At 37.0% G+C, this 23809-nt stretch overlaps 1 protein-coding gene across 1 annotated transcript; it reads right to left on the bottom strand.

Moving 5' to 3' along the window:
- Nucleotides 1-18158: 18158 nt before the first annotated feature.
- Nucleotides 18159-23566, bottom strand: LOC106176673 (homeobox protein six1a). Its single transcript, XM_013559155.2, has 2 exons — nucleotides 22840-23566; nucleotides 18159-19882 (listed from the first exon to the last, which is right to left on the bottom strand). Exons 1-2 carry the CDS (start codon nucleotides 23460-23462, stop codon nucleotides 19624-19626), a joined length of 882 nt encoding a protein of 293 aa, XP_013414609.1. The 5' UTR covers nucleotides 23463-23566; the 3' UTR covers nucleotides 18159-19623.
- Nucleotides 23567-23809: the final 243 nt, after the last annotated feature.

The following is a 23809-nucleotide window of genomic DNA, read 5'->3' as shown; positions in this document are numbered from 1 at the left end:
TGTGTTTATATTATCCACGATTTGATACCTGGTCGCCTTTACTTCACATTTATGCAGAACTACTCTGGAGAACCCCCGAAAGGTCAGTCGGCAATGATAGGATCGGGTTTACGTAAAAGGGTCGAGTTCAGAACGATAGATTTTCCACTGCGGGTCTGCACACCCTTACTTCCACTTAGAGCGGAAATTAAAGAAATTATGTAAAGCATGAAGTCTTTTTTGGATCATACTCTTGAGACGGTGTCGGTTTTAGTATATGTCAATGAGAATATCTTGGTTCGGTATCAAAAACAAATGTTTTAATTCCCACTGACATATTAGAGAACGAAGAAGAAATATATACAGGGGAACAGTCGGCAAAGAAAGATTTTCTCTGACGTTTCAACTCACCTCGGTTTGTGTGGCCACACAGGGAGTTGGTTATCAAAAAAGAAACAAATGTCGGCCTGTAAAAGATAGGCGAGGATTTCATTTCAGAAAAACGCCGACCAAATCTTTTTTATGTTGGTGTATGAATGTATGTGTGTGCGCGTGTTTGTGTGTGTGTGTGTGTGTGTGTGTCTGAGAGAGAGAGAGAGAGAGAGAGAGAGAGAGAGAGAGAGAGAGAGAGAGAGAGAAACAGGGCGACGTCAGACACAAAATATTCACCGCTTATTATAATGCACAGGAAACAAAAGATCTAACAAAATTTCAATCCATGACTGCAATGGGACCTTTAATATATCCTTTTTACACCCAACGAGAACCACGTCACAATACAAAGCTTTAGCTGCATCCCTTCTTCACGTCTTTTGTAGACAGTTGACTTTGCAGGCAATACTTATTAAGAACGCTGTCAACTCGAATTATTCGCGCTCAAACAACCCTGACTTCAGAGTTTCCCGACTGTAAATGGACCGTCTTTTAATTTCATTATCGGATATGTCTTACATTCCCAATATTTTGTGATATCCTAAAATCATCTGTTTGTAAAAGTTACAAAAATATGTCACGTGCATAATTAATGCACTACATCCAATGGAATAATTTATTTCTGCTCTATAATAATTTACCACGATCTTTGTCGTCATAATGTTGAAAATTTTTATTGCCACGAACAAAATGAGTAAACAATTTTAACACCATATTTACTGTTATAACATTTAAGATTTCGAATTCTTCTCTCTTCTCGTATCATCAATCAGTGCATAACTCCTTTTAATTATAATATGTCTCTCTTGGTAGTTTTTTACCTGCGACAATTATTTCAATTAATATGCAGGAATCCCATTGCAGTTTTCACGTTGTTTGGTTGGATTATTATAAAGACGTGAAATGCTCCTGAGTTAATGAAGTTCGTGTGCACATCTTTTGTTTCTTAAGAAAAGAAATGTTAATCAACAGAGGAGACCAATTTGAAGAAATTAATAACACAGAGGGATTATTCGATTTCAATGTAGACAAATAATACGCTTTGCATTCTAACTGCAACATCCACCAACAAACGGTAGCAGATATAGATTTTTTGTCATGATTTCTGACATCTTTTTGAAAATGAGTATCATTGTTTATGAACTGTACTTTACCGCATTTGAATCCAACTCTTAGCTTATATTCAGATTTGTTAGACAAAAATATGCCCAATGGGGATTCATTTTAATTTTTTAAAAACATCAACAGTTAAGATTAAAAAAACACTGGAATTTGCTTTTTGGATAAATTTTTTAATGCAATCTACTTTTGTATTTTGTTTTCTTGAAAGTTCGACCTACAGCTACATGTAAGACTTCGACTAAAGCATCTCATTAGCATTCTTAAAATACTCGTGCAGTAAACTGAGTAAACTTGTTTGAATGAATAAGGCATTTGTTGTCACATGTTTGATTTAATCATAAACGGGATTAAAATTCCTACAGAAAAAGTTCTAGCACACCGCTATCACAATGCACACCCTTATGGGCATTAACAGGAATTGTTTGCCAGCATGAGCATTACAATTTCCTTTATATACTACAACCTTATGTGATATCTATCTGGTGTTTAGATTTTGTATAAGCTTCCTGAGATTACATTGGAAAGCTTGTCTTAGATGTTTCCTCCCTGATTCGAGGAAAGCAGAATATAATTTTCATGCGCCTCTTACTTTCGTAGTGCGTGTTCAAGAACAATAAAACAACTTCTATTTTGTTTCTTTTTTTTTTTTTTTAGCAAATAAAAAATCGAAACTCGAACATCTAGTTTTCCTGTCTACATCTTTTTGCACCTGTGTCGAGTGGATAAAAGTCAAGATTTGAATGTTAGAACGCCATTTTTTTAATCCTAAAACAGACAACAGTATGCAAATAACCATGCATTTAAAAGTACGTATTTTTGAAATTTGTGAAAACTTCGTACGTGTAGAAGGTAAAAAAGTTTGTCTTTGTAAAAAGCACTGATAAGAAGAGTTCCATCCTGAATGTGATGTTACTCCACAGATTTGATTTTAAGGGATAACAACTGTTCGTTTTGGTTAAAAAAATCACATACTTACCAATGGTTAAAGAATCTATTTCGACATTCATGTAAGTACGTTTTTTTCCTTAAATTTTTTTGAAGTAATCTCTCAAGAGATTATTGCCGAGGTACATGTATTACCATCCATGAAGGTGGTCTGATGACAAGCACAGATTCCAGAATAATTGCAATAACCGTTGTTTTGGTGGTAAAATGGAATTAATTATATTTCTATGTGTTGTTTAAAATGTATTTATTGTGAAATAAGAATATCATACAGACATTTCTTATGCCTTTAATAAGACATCAATATTAACAAGGTTTATTAGGACAACATTTCCTTTCACAAAATTAAGAATTTAAAGATTAAAATACCACTATATATATATATATATATATATATATATATATATATATATATATATATATATATATATATATATATATATACGTGCCCGTCCATGAAAGTTTTAATAGAGGTCTGTTGCATTGTTGAAATTACGATTGTCAACGCTGACGATTCTGTTTGAAATATTGACTGGGACCCACAATTTAAATTTAACAAATGTGTGATACTATAACTCTGCATTATAATGTGTAGTATGGACCTCCTTGGAAGAAATTGATTTCTGGGTATTTAAAATGCTGAACTGATCTAGGTTATGTTTTCCATTCAATTGTCATTTAAACTAATGAAACGATATCCACTTAAAAGAATGTTAAATCAACATTCAGTGATATCATAAAAAATATATTGAGTCATCATTTTCAATGGAACACTTAGAGCCAGAATTTGGTTTGACATCAGAGACGACATTTCTAAAGGGGTATTAGGACAGGCATTCGCATTTTTGTTTGACAAGAAGGAAGGAGCTACCCGACATTGTTGTTAATTTACACTGGAATGACTTGAAGTTGTATAAGATTTCGTGTTGACAGACAGTGTGTTTCATGAGGCTGGAATACGTGGCTTTTTCCTGTGAACTGGTTTTTGTGTCCATATATGCGGTCACAAATGTATCCGCCACAGTACTTATAAATAGACCGCCATTATTGTATCATTTTCCTTTTCATATTTTATTTCTAATGTTCTGGAGAGACATTCATTATGCTCCTTCTTGTCACTGTAACTGTACCTCGTTAATCTCTCTCTCTCTCTCTCTCTCTCTCTCTCTCTCTCTCTCTCTCTCTCTCAGACACACACACACACACACTTTTAAGTTTTAGTTATAATTTTTTCTTTGCATTTCAGTCCGGGAAGCATAATACAAGGAAAATAAAGAAAATGCACGACAATCAACAAAGAAGAAGCAAGACTGCAACGTTACGTCCAAAAACTAGTAACAAAAATTTGCAACGGCTCCAGGCGGAATATATTTATTTTGTTAGGCGAAAAAGTTGTAGACCAATTGACTCACAGGTCCTCTGCACGTTAATAGAAAGCCGGAAACTGTAGTGAACGTACCAAATTTAATTTTTTCTAATCAGAAACATTTATCGTACGTCTTCATTAATTCCAGCGATTAAAGCATTTCAAATAATGATCTCAGTATTTTTCAATTTATCAGTTTGATTTTAAATTACTGTTGTGATCACTGTAATCATTTTCTATTCTGCTGGTTAAATTTTTAAAAAGTGTCCGTCATTCTGATTCATACATCAGAAGCTGCAGGTTGGTTATTTATGTGCTGATGACTATCAAAATCCAAACCATATGAACTGAGTTACACTTCGAATATAGCATACACAGTTATCAAAACCTAGTTTGGAGTTTGTTTGCAATAGGAAATATTCTGCTCTTGATTCGCACCACAAACGTACAGTTCCAGAAGCAGTTTATTTATCATACAGGTAGGAAAGAGCGAGCTGAACGGCAATTGGGGTCTCCGCGTGCGTTGATCTTCATCTTTAACATTCAATTTTGTGATATCTGGTTATATAAAATATCAGAATTAATGAATGTTTAAAGGTTCTTGAAATAGTCTAGTTGCGAATCGCTCTGACCATTGCTATGGCGAAATCGATAGAGAATATTACAACTCTCAAATTATATAGAACACCTACGAATCCAATGCGCAAAAGTCGATGAGGACGTCGCATAAAACAGCTGAAATTTACGTAATCTTTTTGAAGATAATCACAATGTTCATTCTTATATACCCTCTCGTCCTAAACAGTTAGGGCATATGTTACCAGACATTAATGCAAATTTGAAATAAGACGTTGAACCTTATCAAGCACTGATTTTTTAAAGATTTCAATTCTACTGAGTATTTTTCAAGCTTCGTAAACTTCAAACAGGTTGGAGAAATAACATCTTGCTTTAACCGTCTACCATTGCTTTAATAGCCTGCCAAAAGATCGCCAACATAGCTTGCAATTTTTCCATATACAGTGTATTTATGATTGTGCCTCAACGCAAAACCGAGTGTCACTTACAAGGTATTAAAATACAATATGATATCATTATTCAACACTCAAAATTTCGTGAAATAAATGAAAAAGTACACAGCCATGCATCTGACAAGGTGTCGAGGCGGTGTTTTAGCAATGGATAGCTTACAATGCGTTATTGATGAAAACCGCTACTAACTCCATAATCAAACGATCTATGGAGATTTGTACTTTGAAATTTAAGCAGTGTACGTTTCGTTTGATTAATGACATATCACTCGAATATTTCTTGCTTTTTAAAGGATAGAAGTTTTGAGATATAATCATTTTGATCCGATCGTCTCGTGCACGTCAATGCATAAAACCCAATCCGGTGTCGATTTCGCTGGATGAAAAAATATCAGCAATGATGAAGGCGCAATCCATATCCTAGGCAGCTGACGGCGAACGATAGTCTTTTAATTACAATATGTGAAAGGCCGGTGTATAGACTTTCACATTTAATAATTTGAACAAAAGGTTTTATTCATTAGTCTTGCAGTCAGACATCACGGAGGGTAGGAAAACGCCAGAGCTCATTGAATGATTGTGCCTTCATTTCACGTGGAATCGACAACATCTTTCTGCAATCGACATGAGATCAAGATCATATTTCGGCAAAAACAACGCGGCTTTCTTCTATATCTTTCCATCTCGTGAGGCCTTGAATCGATCTCATTTGATAGTAACATGAATTTTGCACCTGAGAGTTATACTATCCATCAATTAACCCGTGTCTCTTATAACCGTTGTCAAGGAATCTGGATTTCTGTGACCAGACGTGGCATAGCAAAGCGTTCTCTATCGCATGCCAAGTGTGCGCTCTGGTCTTCCCCAAGACATATCAATTCCACAGTGATCATTAATTCTGGATTGCAATTACGAGTTCGGAAATGATACCTGTGCCGAGTCCGCAATTTTTGCATCTGATCCCGGATAAAGTTCACATTTCATTTCGTCTCCAATTCATCCTACACACGCCGGTTAATTCGCTACCAATGCCCGTGTGACGGCAGACAACGTTATTGCGAGAGAAAGGATTTTTTGACATCAGCTTTTATTATCTGCTTGTATTTTAACTATGTTCAATCAACATAGCTGGACGAACATAGGCGGGTGTAGGGGGACATTGAATCCCTTTTATTTGCTAATAACAAAGCCCATTAAAAGACCGTTGTGAACACATAACGTATCCATGCACACTTATTAGATTACTTAAATTGAAACATTTTCATACTGCGGTATATTATTACAATGATTAAACCGAAAACAAATTAATTCCTCTTTTTTCCATTATAACAAGCCCTTCGGAAAAAAAACACAACAACAACAACCACACAGAAACGTACAATTTTGCAGTTTAGTTATTATGTTGTTGAGCATTTTTCTATTATTTCAATGATCTGATTGGGAATGACAACGTTTTCCTCTAATTTTCCCTTGTCGGTATCACAGGATAGCGCTTTTGTTATATTACGGAGGAAATGGGATTATTAATGATCTTTTCTACTTAGCCTGGTGAATTAGATTATCGCATCAAAAGCAATTGAGGTGGAAGATAAAATTTCCCTTCATTCTAATCCACTGATAATCATGTATTACGGAATGTGACTATCGCCATTTTTTCATTACTTGTTTGTTATTCAGGAAATTATAAATTAGTTAAGCAATTAACTGCAGTACTCTGCATCGTATATGAGTATTAACCTTACATTTAAACTCAGGTTATTAGTCTCTTTATGTCCCATAGCACCAGAGATCACAGACACAATTACTAATTTTCAACTGAATGAAATATATATCTATATCTTATATATCTGCAGTTAATTTCGCGTTATGATTGAGCACTTCATTGGGAACATAAATCAACTCACTAGTCACTTATAAAAGTAGTATAGAGAATCATACTTCAAGTAAATTTCGTGTTTTTTTTTTTAACTTAAAGTTTTCTTGGGCCAAAAAAATGCGTTGCTTATTTTTAAAGTTGCCGAGTGGGTGTCGCTTCTTTTTTTGCACAGCATTCTCACGATCTCTACGTACATGTAATTACTACTGTGGCCATATTCGTTTTGATTGAACATGAAGACAGATATTGTACAGATGTGGATGGCATCATATACAATGACATAACAAACCCCAGCCTATTACTTACCGCCCGATTTCTCAGTGTCTTTTGTACGTGCACATCCAGGGGCCCCCGTGTAATGAGGGTCTGCCAATGAAACTTTATGTATGGGATGGTAATGTTACATAAAAAGAAACCGTGCTTGCCGAAAGGAAAGACAGTAGACGGTAGACGGTGGGTTCAAGGTTTCATATCGCTGGACTCAAGACTGTATGGTAAAACCAACACCACGCTATGAAATATCCTTGAATATTAAGATATGTATAAACCTACCCCTCCGATAAGAATAAGAGTGGTTTTGATCGCGAATAAAATAAACAATTATCTCGCTGTGAGCTCCACCCTTATCTCATCTCTCGACTTAGGTGGGCTAACCACTTAGCATTAATTTGGTAATTTTAGTAATTTGTAGAAACAGACATCCCAACTGAAGACAATTTGTTTAAAACATAGTGTATCTGTTTTCTGTCATCGACGCCTTACGTGCGGCATAAATTATGGAATGGGAAGACTGGCCGTAAATAATTATTGTTCATCGTGTAATTTACTGAGTATTTTTCATTTTAATTTAATTGTGCGTTTCGTTTTCATGTTGTAAGGCTCTTGCCCCAGAAACATCGCCTTAAATTCCAATTCCCTATCAACTACAGGAATAAAGGGAAGCACGTGACCTAGTGTTTCATGATACAATCAGGTCGCTGTTCTTATAACGCACTCTGTCCTGAAATGTATTTTTTTCATTGCAGTTTAAGTAGCCGCGCATACATTCTTTGTTGAATTTTTACATATAAAGGAGTGTTTTCTGTATCAAATTCCAACTATGGACATAAAAACTAGGTTTTTTCTCTCTGTTTGTCACAACATCACGAACGCACCATATCGTTGACAAAGTAGTTAAACTTTGATTTATTAAACCAAGATCTCCTCGCATTGTGACGTCGAGACATATCCCAGCGCCATAAAAGTTTTTCTCTAAACGCTGGGTGATTTCGTTCCCCATCTCATTGTAGTTTCAAGCTTTGGGTAATTAGTCTATTCTCTGTCGATAATGACCTAGAGATTGAGGTGTGCTCCGCTCTCAGATTAAATATCCCGAGACGCGACAACGCGTGTGGGGTCCCATGGTCGAAGAAAATTGATCCCTTGTCGGCGAACTGGCCAAAATATCACGTAAGTAGCTCAGGATCAAACTCACTGAGAGATAATAGAGTTATTTTTGTCGCCTGCAGTGAACCCTCTCAGTCTGACTCTCTTCTACCACTTGTTTAATTTGGCGTGTATATTTTTTGACGTGAGTGAAAACGTACTTTTGTGACACTCCTTCACGTAAATAAATAAAATAAATAAATAAACAACAGCAATTATATTTTTAAAAAATCAATAACAACACCTGAAATATACATTTTTTTGCATTTTAATTACCACAGTCCTCTTGCAAAGATATGAAATAATTTTGAAAAGAAAATACTTTTAAAAACATATAAAACTCACAGACCACAAATTTCACTGAAAATACCAAGCTTTGCACTAAAATTGTCATTTCCTTCCCTCCATCCAAGCGCTGAGGTACACTGCCCCAGGGACTAATGATTGTAATGTTAGTGTGGCCCCCATGGTCATTATCAAAAACGCACTCACTTTGTCTTGTCCACACAGAATGTCCAGGGCCTGCGTCCAGGGTATCTATGGTCTTCAGACTGGCGATGGTCATTTGTGCCAAGCGGACCTTTGACATTGCAGGTTATGGCCGCAACCCATAATTTAACACCTGTAGGGGAGGGCAATGAAGTCGGAGGAGAAGATGAATGTCTTTGACGTAAATGTGATGTTATATTTCTTTGTTAAAACCTCTAAGCCTGACTGAATCTTATGCCTTCTAATTGCCACACTGTCAATCGCAATTCATTATTTGGACCTAAAACGTGGACTGACGTTACTTATGTGCCGTATTTACGATCTTCCGATACTTAATTTGCAATGATTTAAGATACTGTAGACGGGACTTAGTATTTCAACGGTAAGAGTGCCGTCTCAGGTTTCCTTGCTATCAGGTAATGAATAGATAATGACAACCTAAACTTGGAAAATGACTTTCTTGTAACCCGAGAGTTGTGAAGCAAACAGTTGCATTGATACATTATAAGAGACGAATGCGCATTTTACAGCAGCTGGGGAAGAATTAAAACATGGGGGAACTATAATAAAATTTACACTGGAACGGAATAGGCCTCAAACAAAGGAAGACCAAACCTAAACCCAAACCTTATTTTATATAGAGTTTGGTCGGGATATTATGAAATATAAAGGCGGTTCGATGAAAGAAGCCGCCATTTTAGATTGAAAACTTGTGCTGTTATCATGTTTGTGGTAATGTGTTTCTCCTATTCAGTTATTATATAAAACTGCGTCAACTGAAAATATTTTAGGAAAACTATTGATGAGTATTAGTGGGACTTAAAAAGTCTTACGTTAAGAGAGAACGATCTGAGGCACACACAAACGAGCTCTACGGGATGATTGATGGGTGCCATTAAGTAACGTTATCCCAGAGTTGAAAAAAGCGGGACGGAAGCCATTCCCGCCCCATACACCACCACCCCTTTTCGTGTACCCTGAATTTCAAGTTTGTCCCATTGTGTCGAATATCGTCACTTTGATCTACTTCTATGATTGTGTCCTTAGTAACACATTTAACAGATAAATGCCCTTTAAAGGATTCGTGTTCCCCGTGAAGTGCGACGCATTTTACACATCATAGTAAATATCTTAATTTCTGACAGTTTCATTTCCATGATATTTCCTCAGCTACTGAGAGATGTATACTCCTCAGTTTTAACAGAGCGAGCATGTTAGCAACGCCAACGACCTCCTGTGAGCCCCGTCCTTATAACTGCCCCTCAGGGAGGTGATATTGAAGGATGCGGTCTGTTGGAAAGAAGTGGAAAAAAAACTGAATTTTGTGTTCGGGTGAGCTGATCTGCAATTCGATCCCGTCGTTTACCCACAAATCATCTTGTCTGAAAAGAATGGGGACATAAAATCTTTGTATAAACAGCAGGTCACTCTGCGACCACAGCAGAGACGAGGAATGCAAAATGAGCGAATGTTATTTAGCTTTGATAATGAATTCTGTGAGGCGAACTTTTGAAACAGGGGAGAAAGAATCTCTTAACAAGGGAGAATGAATATTTTAAAAACATTCTTATATATAATATGATCATATTTTCAGAACAAAGACTCCCAGATCCTTTGCCTCCTAATCCGCCATTTAATGTTATTAATACACGCAAAGAATAGGTTTACTTTGTGTTTTTATCCTGTCGTGTAGCCGTTTCACTCTTGAATATACAGCATTTTCTTCGTTGCCAAAACGCTCTTAGTTAAATAAAATTCACAACACTTCACTGCATTCTCGAAATAATGACAGTTAATTAATTTTTTAAAATAAAATTGCGAATTAGAGTGCTCTAATTTTTTACTTTGGTATACGTTATCGATTCTTTTTCATTTCCCTTAAAATCTTTTGTAACTCGTATTTCAAATAACCTTTTTCGTGATTCTTAAAAACCTTTGGCCATTGTTTCCCGCGGTGTCAGGCAGCGTTCAGCAGGAGTCTTTGTTCCTTATACTTTAAGAAAAGAGCAAAAAGCAAATTTACACATGTAAAAGTCAGACCCAGGAACGCATAACAGACATGTAAAATCCACAGAGAAGTGACAGCATCAAATCACAAGCAAGCCAGTTAATGCACTGGCTTTGTGAAATGATTGTCATGCCAGCCCTAGCCGTGCTAATGTTAGATCTAATGTGTCAACACTCGGTATTGTCCGCTGTTAGGAGCTAGGGGATAGGCAAGCGAGGACAAATACAAGCGACTATTTAACTTACAATGGTATTGAAATTTGAGTAAATTTTCGCTTTAAAATTAAACATTTTAAAGACCGTTTAAATCTTAGTCTATGAAGATCTCTTTTCAGAGACGCATTTCAAATTCAAAACGGTAATCCATATTTGAAATTTGCTAAACTCAATCCAATTTGAGTGTTTAATAACAAATAAATTCCCACCGTGAAATGGAATATCGCGCGTTGACTTTTGACTCGAAAAGTGCTGCAAAATATTTGAGTTATTGATGACCGTGAACGTTTTGTTTCGTTGAGAACAATAATATTCGTCTGGTTCACTGAAAGCGAGACAGGTTGTTTTTTCATCTCCATTCAAGTTGTAAACTACACCATCTGAGACTGAGTTTGCCGTTTTTATGCTGGGCGGGTAATATGTTTGTCAGAGGATGTGAAACTGATGTCTCCTACAATATTAACAAATAACCTGCATTACTTCTGTGCTTTTTCTTCACGGTCTTGTCACACACTGCTAAGAGTGGTCGCAAGGACAATAGGTCTTGTGCGCCTAATGACTGTTTTTGTGTCTTCCCCGCCCCGCTTTTACCTCTAACTGCCTTTACTTGTCGATACACCCGGCATGAAAAAAAAACCTACGTCAACTGAGTAGGTTGCTTGATTAATCAGTAATAATGACATATTTTCCACATTGTAAATCCGATGCGCATTTCACGTGAATAACTTCTTTCAGCGAACCGTCGGCTTTTTCAGCATTGCGTGGGCTCAAGCCCCGAACAAACGGACATTTTTCATAACTGTTCACTTAATTCTTTATTTTTTTACTGGAAATGATATTTTTGCCGTTTGTTGCCGTAGTTGTCATGCTGGTCATTGCTCCTTCTAGCCACTTCTTTGCCAGCCAAAAATAGGCAGCTGTTGAATTCTTTTGTTCCACCGAGTCAGCATGTTCTTATTTCTTAGTGACTGCTTTCACGACCGACTTCGAAGTTGCTCTAGGCGTTATTAATTTCATTAAAGGTGTTTTTACTATATTTTGAGACATGGTTTTGGTGCCAGGTGAATTTATAAACACTAAAAAAAAAACAACCTCAACCAATTATTTCAATTCTATTAATATTTATGTTTATTAAATAAATTCACTGACCATAATGTATAATAAATGAGGCATTAATATTGCTTGAAAGCAATGACTGAGTAATTTCCCATGATTATGACACACGGTGATAAAAAGACTAATTTGACCATGAATTAGCTGTAATTAACAAAATGTTCTCCCGGTTGTTACGTAAAACAACAGAATGTTCTTTCTGCCTCGGGCTTCTTTTTTCTGAGTAAAATGTCCGGACATTTACATTTTCCTGGAATGTTACATAATTTTGTAGCATACACTTCTCTCTCTCTCTCTCTCTCTCTCTCTCTCTCTCAAAATTAACATCTGGATCCCTGACGTTATTCAACACACATTTACGTATTCTTTAACATTGATAAAATCTCCCAATTGTAATGGGACTTCACAGATTAAAAATATTCTGTGTAGTCAAATAAATTTTATTACATAAGAAAGATGGAATATATAGAACTTCTATATTTGTATACTTAAATTATTTGTATTCACATTCTTGAAATTTTATTTGATATAAACGCGTTGCCAAAAAAGTTCAATTCAACTCACCCTTACCGCTCTTTCCTTTTTAAGTAACTGTAACTCTCAGCTCCCGGTTGCATATATCACGGTTAGTGTGACAATGATAAAAAAGAAACGAAGAAAAAAAAACAATTTTAATTTGAAAGCGTACTGTCTTTAGGCACATGTTCTTATTGAAAACTTAGATTTTTTCATGCGTGAAGCGGCCCGCTATTCAATCGCGGGAAAACCATTTTCGTCTTTTGTCGCTCCTAACTAGCTCTGGGCCAAACGGTAATTGGATAGCACTGTGTTACAAAGAATCTGTTTTTTAAGGTTCGTACGCACAGCCTGGTAATTTTCTCTTAACATCTCGCCGTTTGTATAAAAGCTAGCCCAAGGCTGAATTGGAAGGGAATTTACTTTAACTTACGCTTCTTAATAAAGTTAATAATACTCTTTTCTGCGGGATCTTCGTTTACTTAGTGGATAATGGAGTGCTTGACTTCTGTACTTTTTCTGCTATAAGATTGCCCGGTGAGAGGGGCTCAAAAACCCTTAATAAACTCGCTGTAATCATCCTCTGGCTTTTGAAGTTTCTTCTTTGTAATATTTTAATATGTCTTTAGATATATATGTACTCTTTCTGTTTGGGTGTTTTAAAGCCCATGAAAACAGCTCCCCCACCGTTGAAGACGACCGCCATTAATAGGTTTACACAGAAATAATATACGACTAAAATGTAAAAGTCAAACCTTTGAATATCTTAGTTGTTTTAAAAAACAAACCTTCGCATTTGATTTTTTGGGAAAACATGCCTGTAAATTACTTAAGCAGAAAACAGAAACATTTGAAGGCAAATGTTTGATTATTCTTCAATGACAGGTCGTGTTTCTTTCTGTCGTGAGGTTTGATCTCATAATATTAATGTTTGCAACTGGAACGCTGTGTAAAAAGACACTTGGCTCACCGATTTTAAAGTGAGTCAATATTGCCAACGAACGGCACAGTTGCTTAGCGAAGAATGGAAATATTTATTTGACTTTGATATACTCTCTGATTTGATTCTTATTTTTTGTTATTATTAACACGAATTATACGCAACATGGAATGAGACTTAATTAAAAATTTCAAAACGAATTATGGTAATACTGTCACCTTAAATTATTATGCTTCAAAGTCTGCACAGTGGAGGATCGATATGTTATTCAACCGATTATCTACAATGGTGTTGATTTTTTTTCTCATAGAGGAGGTTCAATAAATAAAAGGAGAAAATGGAGTAGCGAGAACCAGCCATCGTTACTGAAATAAACAAAGAAAAATATCTTGCAAATTCTATATGGTTTACATAAATAGAATTGGTCGCAGCCCTAGAAATGGCAAGCGCGGACGCTGCCGTGATGTGCGTGAGAGCTCGAGAAGTGAGAGACAACACCATCTCATACTTCAGCTTTCATATCGACGGCAAAATGAACATTCGTCTCTAGAGAGCAATGATGTCGCATTTCATTTCTGCGCCTTGCCAACCATTTTCGCTTGACAGCTTATCTTATTTTCTTGTCTTTTTCATTACGACCTTAAAACATTTAATTATAAATTAATTATCTTTTAATCAGTGGCGATCTCACGATCTTGCATCAAAAAGTAAAGTCTGTGTGCTACCCAATTTATGTAATCGGGTGGCCGAGGAGGTAGGAAAGAAAATGGACTCGAAAAACCCTTGTGAAATAGCAACAATCATTTCATAGCTTTAGGTGCAGAATGTTTTCGCTTTAATCCGTTATGGAATACGAGAAGAATTCATGATGGCAAGATATTGGTGAACTAGATATCTGAAGATTAGTTTCAATCAAGAGGAAAGATGAATATATGTAGTAATCGGATTATATATTTCAAATCTAAGTATTTCCAATCTAAGCTTCTTAATAGAATACCTTAGACTGTGTTTGAGTGTTATATTTCTGTGTCCAAAAAGTGTTAACATGTGAAATATAGGGTTTACTAAGGTGAGAATCTTTAATTTTTTTTAATGAGTTTTCATTACATCTTGTCAAATATGCCGAAATGTGCACAAACAGCACTCATTCACAGACGTGTAAAATTAACGAACCATTTTTGTTCTCAATAATGCTTTCAGTTAATAAATGTTCCTACTAATTGAAATAGTTTTTTTACTGCTGTCAGCTTTGCCAACTATTCACATAAACTGATGAAGTTTGCCACTGTTCCACTGACCCGAAAGCAACAAAAAAACCGCTTAAAACTAAAAACACCTGTTCAAGGCTGCTCCGTAATAACTGTATGCAACAACCACAAGTCCGATCTAAATGACGTTGCCCCAAATATGTATAAGAATTAATTTTCTGCCATCGGATTTCTGGCATAGCATCTCGATTTCGAATTACAATTTAGATAAGACGAGTGGCTCGCCAGAAACCCGATACCTCCGTAGAATAATTAATGCTCCCCTGTTGCCGCGATCGCAACCATTGTTTTTCTTATCGACAAACCAAGGAAATGAAGTAAAAACAATACGTTGCCCTTAACCTGGTGATTTTATTATTCTTGTACGGTTTAAATCCACCTTTTATTAGTAATATTATAGTTTCTGTGTATTTTAGTGCCGTATCCGTCGGCAGTTCCCTAAAACCTCCGGTCCACTGTGTTAATCAATTGGTGCTATTGATAATGCTTACTTTATCGTGTTCGCAGGTCAGCAATACGCCTGGAACATCCATGTAACCGAAATTATATGTGTTCTTAGGAGAATGCCAGTACTTATCCGACAACCAACATTATACTGGCATTTCGCAGAACTTGAAATGGGAAGCATGATTGATAGAAGCCACAAATGCCGACAGAATGTACTTCTCTTGTTTTTCGAGACTTTCTCTTCTAAACCAAAATGTCTGCAGATATTATTACCTGAGCAGTAACAGTATCCCACTTTCTTACGCAATGTTCTTGCAAAGTACAGTATTGAAGAGCGTGAGGGAATGATATACGATTCTCAATACCGACAAAATATGGGCTAAAAGTGCATTCAGATTGTGTGAGGCCTTCTCGGCCGAAATATCTGACTATGTTATTACCTGAGCAGTAACAGTATCTGACATTTGTACGCAATGTTGTGCAAAGTACAGTATTGAGGAGCGTGGGGGAATGATGATTCAGTGAACCTTTTTGCTTGTGGAATGCTCCTCACAGGATGTTTCAAGGATGTTGCTCGAAACGTTCCCGTTTCCGTCCTCGAGAGTGTATACTTGTACAAGTATGAAATATCTGTTTGGTACAATTGAAACTATACTTCGTTTGACCTCGCCAAAGAGAAGTCGGGAAAGGTTAATGTAAATGGCATTAATATAAAGTGTACACTCGACTCCAACCCGCCGTTAGTCCAAAGAAATAAATAAACAGATACCCCATTAAGTGGGATCGAGTAACCACCAGTTGTTCGAGACACTCAAAATTATGTCACTGCGAAATAATTAACCCCACAAAAGCTGGAGTATGTCAAAGTAGATATACTAACAATCTGACAGAAAGTTTCAACTGGTCGCACGACACAAAAGCAGTTAACGTGATTTATGCCCTAGTTGAAACGCCTAAGTACTAACATCTGAACAGAAATTAATTTTGTTGAAACTAGATGAAGATAAGCTTGAAAAAATAATTTGTTGTAAAAGAATTTCTTAAATAAACCATCTGGAATATAATGACAAAGAGGCATTTTTTTAAAAATCAAATCACGTGGTTTCAAGGTGATTGCTGACAGAATTTGAAGGAAATGTAAGAACGTCTGTCGCACTCAGGGCTATGCCATTTTTCGTGTGCCGTTTTTTACTTTTCTTTTTTGTAAACATATTATTACTACATATAATTACTTGTTCTAACAATTCAGGAACAATAGTTATCAACATTGTCAAATACATCCCGAACAAAAATGGCATTTAAAATGTCTACATCACAGACATCCTCATTTAAAAACAGAAATAACAAAATGAAATAAAATGTGCATCATTAAGATCGTACAAGTCCATGGAAGGTTTATCAGAATATTATACTTTTAGAATCTTACTTTAGAATCTTACACGTACTCATTGTCTGCTGTGTCAAATCCAGAAGTTACAAAATGATCATATCAATATCTGTATATCACGTTCCGTATTATTGACACTAGTGTTTAATGAATGATTACGGCAAGAAGCCAGGCGGGTTTTGATCCCACAGCCACATAATGAACACGGGAGTCCCAGGTATATATTTAGATATCCCAACAGTGTACACACTTGTACGGGAAAATGGCAAAGTAAGCAAGACTTGAAGGGGGACGGCTGAAAAGGTGACAATACGGAGCGTTTAGGTGGTGCTCTTGAGCGGCATGAGAGCTTTCTTGTCACACAGACTCTCGAGGCGCGACTTTTGTGCTGAAGTATTGAGTATCAAAACACAACTCCTTTTAAATAGCCGGGTTAACGCTGAACAATACCAACGATTCCCTGTACAATGGAAACCAAATGTTTTTCCAGCCACTTTTGTGAGTCAAGGGCAACGTATATACGTCGTAGGTATGGTAAACGGTCACGCCAATCAACTGAATATCAAATTAGAGGGAGCATTATTCCACTATTATTTTACTTTTTACTCGCATCGCTTCGACGGCTCACCTGAGAAAAGAACAAACATGCCCATTTAAAACAACTCAATAAAATTAACAAACGAATGTGAAAAGTCACTGCACAATGCATAATTTTGCCTTTTACTGTTGATCTCCCGCTGTTCGCTGAACCAAACGAAAATTGGCCTTTTCACTGGGGGCATACTTCGACTTCTGCGGCACTTGTCCTCGTGTTTCCACGACTTTGGAAAGCAAAAAAAGGATACAGCCGTCGAGATTATAAGTAGCGACATTTGGTAGAAAGCTGGGCTAGTAAACCTCCGTACAACTTTAGGTAACCTTTAAATTGCCTAACACGCGTACGTAGTAAGAAGCTCAGGTGGGACACATTAGTCTCCTTCGTATGAATTTTGTTGGGGAAACCCGATCTATTTACATAATTGTCCGAGCTGTATATTTTTACCCGTTATGAAAATACTTCCAACTTGCGCTCCTAATGTGTAACCCCGATTCACTGTGCGTAGAATAGGTACTGTGTACAAGTGTGTTTACTTCCATTCAAAAACGAGCATTATACGCTAACTCGGCACACAGATCATATCTTACTTGTGCCTTTTCTCCCCTTTTGCCCCAAAAGTCGTTTCCTTTCAGAGCAACAAATGGTGCACAGTAAAAGCCCTGCCTAATAGACCGAAAGGAACCCTACACCGTCTTCAAATAAAAGGCAAAAGAACATCGGAAAAGTCCCTGGCATAGTAAGAATGAAGAGATATGATCGGACTCGCCAGACCGCAAGAATCAGCAGAATTGTGGCGAGCAGCTTACTTTATGCAGTGGATCTAATACATCACCACTTCAGACGTGCTAGGACTTGTGCAACCCGTCTTTATATAATGCCGGGTTCGAGGTCTACATGACATTATGGATAATTCGATCATCAGGGAAATAATCCAATATAATTGCGACTTAATCATCATTATAGATGTGCCTGTACTCCAATAATTGAGGTTCAAGTGATAATACGACATTGATGTTTATTCCGATATTTTTTATTGAAAGATTTTAATATAAAGAATTCTAAATTGTAATTCTAATAAATATGACAACCGCCATAGTAACAAGCTTTGGAAGCGTCTAATATTACAAATACTAGAGCTGAAAAAATTATGCACGATATAAAATTACAAGTAAAATAATATATTATATACATACAAATGGAATTCTTTTGATCCGTCTACAGCTCAGAGTACGGAAAACGACCGCTGTGGATATTTTGACTTTCTCATAAGAAAAGGCACCTCTTTCTAATGGACACTCGCTTCAATGTATCTCGCTGTCTAATAAAGGAATAGTTTTCAAAAGCGAAGGCGACTGTTTCAAAAATATAGATATATTTACTTGCACAGAAAAAGCACCAGTAGCGTCTATGACATACTAAGTTATTTTTGTATTTGAGATTATTTCTAACTAAGATTTAACGGCTTTCTAGGCCGAAGAGTTTGCTAAGCTAAACACTGTTTTCCATTTATCTCTTTAATTAACAACATGATCATAACAAACTACAACTAAGCAGGACAATGCGTTAGAAATTACAGAGTTCTAAAACGGGAAACGTTAAGATAATGAAATGAAATGCCGGCATCTCAATCAAAATTTTATGAAGCTTAAACATTTTCATCAATTAAAACGAAAATCCTTTTTGAAACACCTACCGTAACTAAACCAAACAAAGACCCTCTCCATACTGGTTTAAAGCATCTCCATTTGGGAAGAACAAGAGCACTGCCGGATCTTTCGCGGTTTGACGGTGAAATGTTGACCTAACGCAACTGTCTTTGACTCTTCTTGCTATTTTAAAATGTTCTGTCAAATCTAACAAGACAATTTGTCCGAATGAAGGGATTCCCCCCGGTCGTCAAACTTGCGTCCTCATCACGATTAAGAGCGCTTGCCTTTAAGACTCGGCAGTGCAAGTGTTCTGCTGCGTTTCTGAGCTTATGAGGACTTATATATTCATATCGAGGCTAAAAAACGTGAGAAAAAAACGCAGTCCCAAATTAAGAGCTCAAAATTGATGAAACCACAGAGCGAGCGCTGGACTAGTGAAAACAAGCTTGGCAAATTACAGGATATTAATAAAATATCTAATTCTCTATATCTTTTTTGATTCTCTCGAATGAAGCACCATCCACAGAATAAAAAAAAAACGCCAAAAATAAAAAGAGAACTTGAAAAAACTCCACGTTCGTACATACACACGACAATAAATTTGAACAGTGAGTTTGTTTCCATAATGGTCTTTGACCACAAGTACTATGTAAATCCAGGAAATTAAAGCAGCACGCCTTGTGTTCCGTTTTTGGCAACGCTGGGGAGACACGACAGAATAACATAACATATGGAAATTTTCATTTTAGAATAAGTAAATGTATATATATTTCTATATATATATATATTTGTGTATGTATAGTAAATGCTATCGTTTTCAGAGTGCGTGATAGTCTTGTAGCATTCCGCTCACCGAATGATGTTCCCCCACAGGTCCCCCTACAGTGTTCAGCATCGATTGCAAAGGATTTCCAGACGACATCGACGTCGGGGACGGCTTCAAATCGGCGTACATACTATTTGGTGGGTCTGGGGGCTCGATTTTGGTTGGCGATGTTAAGCTGGATTCAAGATCAGAATCATCTTTAGACGTATCTCCCAAGCCTCCATTTTCTCCGTTTGGTGCATGGTCTCCTCTGGAAATAAAAAAGATGATTTTTTTCTTTTATAAAATTAGTTACTCCTTATTTAGTTCAATTCATGGCATAAAATTTCACTATTTGACCATACATGGAATGAATGAATAAATCTATCTTTAAAATGAAATTCATTAGTTACTCATTTTCAAAAAAAGAACATATCAAAATCTCTTTCAAATTCTGTTTGTAATTTATTAAGTGTACATGTAAAAATAACAAAATTTTCTAGAATTTTTGGACATTTAGCATAAATATGAATATAAGTAAAACAATTCGATATTGAAATAATGTCAAAAATTCCACTCGAGTCATTTAAGAGAATTTTGTCTAATCTTACTTGACTTTATATAAACACAAGTCACAGCAAGATTTCAATTTGCTGGGACAAATTTCCAGGAGCGATTTCTCTGCTTATCTATTAACTAAATAAACTATCAAGCCGAGAAACCTTACAGAGAGAGAAATAATAATATAGCATTCATAGCCCAGACTTTTCACAGATGAAACTATCCAGACCGTCAGTTTGTAGCCGGAAGGAAGCACCACCTCCGTTCATTCATCCGTAATTATTTCATATTTTTATTCGCCTGATATTCTTCTCTAAATATCGTTTCTGCGTCCCCAGACACCCCCCAACACTGACCCTAATTTAAGGTTTGCGTAATCCGAACAGTAACACCTTCATTACTCTTATTAGGACGTCGAGTTCCCAGGCCAGACGAACGACGGTAAGGTGCTATTTTCTTTCAAGACTGATAATTATCCACGAAGAATCTCCCCCCTTGCGTAATGGTGACGAATTTCACTTTCACCCCTCCCAGCGTATTCGAGGGCCTTATCCCCGTCCTAGCGCCTTCTCAACGGGGTCCAGTTGTTCGCTGTGCTTCGAGTACGGATAATTTGCCAGAATACCTAATTTTCCGTGATAATCGTGTTAACTTCCATAAATTATGCATGTTTACAAATGATTTGGAATATTTAATAGAAAGATAGGCTATAACATGCACGGATTCATTGGTTGTTAATTAAATGCGAATGTAAACACAGTAATTGGGTTTTCCGAGTTCAACAAAAGGAATTAATTCAATTTAACAGCTCATTTCAAACCCATAGTAAGCCGAGGGATTAAATATGCACAAACACAAAGGAGAAGGATGTAACTTTGTTTATATCATGCTTAGGTATTTTTACATCCCTTTTTCTAAGTTACATTTTAACCTAGACATTTAAATATAAAACGTGCGTTCATCACGTTATTCAGTTCGACGAGAAGCATCCTACGCACCGGTTATGCGGCATTTCACCATGGATGATTCAGACAATTACAATGTCTTTCAATATGAAACTTTTAATACATAACAATCATTGGCTCAAAATCTGAATGAGTCTAGTCAGTTCAAAGAAGGCAGGACGGCCAATCCCCAGCGTTCTGTCTAATCATTATTACCGTTTACTTCACAATAAATTCCTTTGATTCAAACCAACTGTATTTCGTTTTGTGTAATAATAAAGAAATATTACGGACTACGAATTGACGTTCTTTACGGTCCCGACCTTGCATAAATAATTCATTTTTTGTATTGCCGTGTTTGGTTTCATTTTTGATAAACGACATTGAAGAGAAAAAAATCGAGTTGTGAAAACAAGGAAATTAAGGGTTATTTTCTTTTATATCTTACTCAATGGCGGCGTCTGTGTTCCAATAATTAAGGAAGCTTCCGCGTGAATTCTACAGGACGTCCCGTTGAAGTAAGCAGAAGTACAACACTAACAAGAATTTTATATGAAGTCGGAAGCCTGCTGTTTTAATCAGATGGAAACGTTGGCAGCACTTCACGGCATATGTATTTGGGACTGCTGGTAAACACATCGAATCCGTGTGCTTTCATTTTAATCGTTAAGTCGCTCCGTGACTCTGCAGTTATGTTGACTTAACATAGGCCTTCATATAAGACCCATTACACCGTGCAGTTTTACGTGCTGTTTAAACTTTACACGTGGTTAAATGGAGATCAACACTCTTTAAGACTGACATGGGGGGTTTTTAGAGCGTGGCAAAAGTTAAAATGTTAGGTCGAAGACTACACAAACTAAGCTCTTTCCTCTTCAAACACACCCTATTGTTTCCCACCATTGGAGGAACAGGACATGAATAACTCCACATTCTTTCTACGCTTCGTCAATTTTAGTTGAAAACATGGCTGCCATCCTGACGATTGCTGAATTCGTCTGATTTCTGCACTTTGTGCCGAGTAAGGGTCAGCGAAGGTTGGTAAAGTTAAACTTTGAAGAAATATCGCACTTTGTCTGCTTTTCATCGCTGTGACATAATTTCTACTTAAGTGAAGGTCATTTAAAAGAAAAACCCATTAAATCACTTCAAATGCTACCAGACGAGACAAAATCGAAGATACTATTATCATTGTTAAATAAAGGCCCCTGGAATTATTCATAACTTTTATAACGCCAGGACAATCCGCTCATCACTCGGGGAAATGGTGGTTACTTCATTATTAAGAAGATTACAGTAAAATAATAATTACGAAATTGAAAGCGGAGGAGCTTAAGTGTGAATTTTCACAATCTTCCCGTTCAGCTGTTTCCCTGCTAGTTGCCTTTTAGCCATGTGTGTGCCATAAATAAACCTGACGTGCTGCTGTGCTTTGCCTTCAACCAGAAAGAATTCACCCTATGTTTAATGGTTGCAAAAATTGGAAGCGATGGCAAACAGGGTTCGAGTGCCCCGAGTGTGTTATGCTTGATATTCGAGAAATTGTTTTAAAGTGATGTAAGGAAGAGATAAAAAGGAAGCATTGCGGCTTTATCGCAGTCCCTGCATAGCTCGTCGTATGGGGGTATCGGGGGTTTGTTGGTGGTATGAAACATAACACCCCATAACTGACCTTTTCTAGAGATTTATATGAGCAATATGTGTTATTTTTGGGTATAGTTACCTTTCTTTTGCCTCAGCCGCTCGATCCCTCTGTCTTCTATTTTTGAACCAGTTGCTAACTTGTGTAGTTGTCAGACCTGTTGCCTCAGCTAGCTCCCTTTTCTCCCGGGGGGAGGGGTACGGATTGTGCGCGTACCATTCTCGTAAAACAGTTCTGGATTTTTCTTTGAAGCAATAACTAGTTTCTTCCCCATCCCAAATAGTCCTAGGGAGTGGAAATTTCCTTCGCACTCTGTACTTCCCTACTGCTCCTAGGGGTCGGCCCCTGAGTTTTTCTGCTTCAATATAATGCGCCTTGAGCCAGAGTGCCTGAAGCTTGGGATGATTGTGCTGAGAAAACTGATTACTCTCCAGAATTTTATACAGTTCCTTAAAGTTGCCTCTGTGGAATGCTACCACGGCTTTGGCTTTGAGGACACTTTCATTCTTGTGTAAATGTTCACAGGCCGGTAGAGACCATAAGAACCTGGCCAGTCTTTCAATGTTCCCACCTTGCTGTAGCACTTCGCACACACATGCGACTTGTTCTTGGGTAAATCCGAACGAAGGGAGCATGGTCGCGGGCGGACCCTGGGGATTAACTGAACTAGTGACTGGGACTTGTGAGCCCTGCTCGTGTAGCATAGCGAGCACTGGCACAGTGTCACTGTAGCCTCGGAACGCTTGTATTGCCGCCACTGCTGAACTTTGTGAAAACAACCCAACGTGTGGGGCTCACATCTTGGCGTTATTATTTTAAGGCGACATTAGTGGAAGTAAGCTAGAAGCTGATTGGTTCAGCTTCCCGACCCCTTGCTAATATCGATATTCATACAATACTTAGTGAGTTGGTACACCATGGCAACCACGTCAATCAGTGAAACCTGATACGGGAAGGGGTGTTGATATGGACTGACTTCATGCACTCCATTTCTATACACTTAAATGCTGCCTGTCAACTTCCGCGCTCCACAAAACCCCAAGTTTATTTT

The sequence above is a fragment of the Lingula anatina genome, chromosome 2, assembly GCF_051362555.1.
Source record: "Lingula anatina isolate TDL-2025a chromosome 2, LinAna3.0, whole genome shotgun sequence".
In the NCBI taxonomy this organism is placed as follows: domain Eukaryota; kingdom Metazoa; phylum Brachiopoda; class Lingulata; order Lingulida; family Lingulidae; genus Lingula; species Lingula anatina.
Note: the sequence above shows the minus strand (reverse complement) of the source record. Positions and strands in the feature narration are given on the sequence as shown.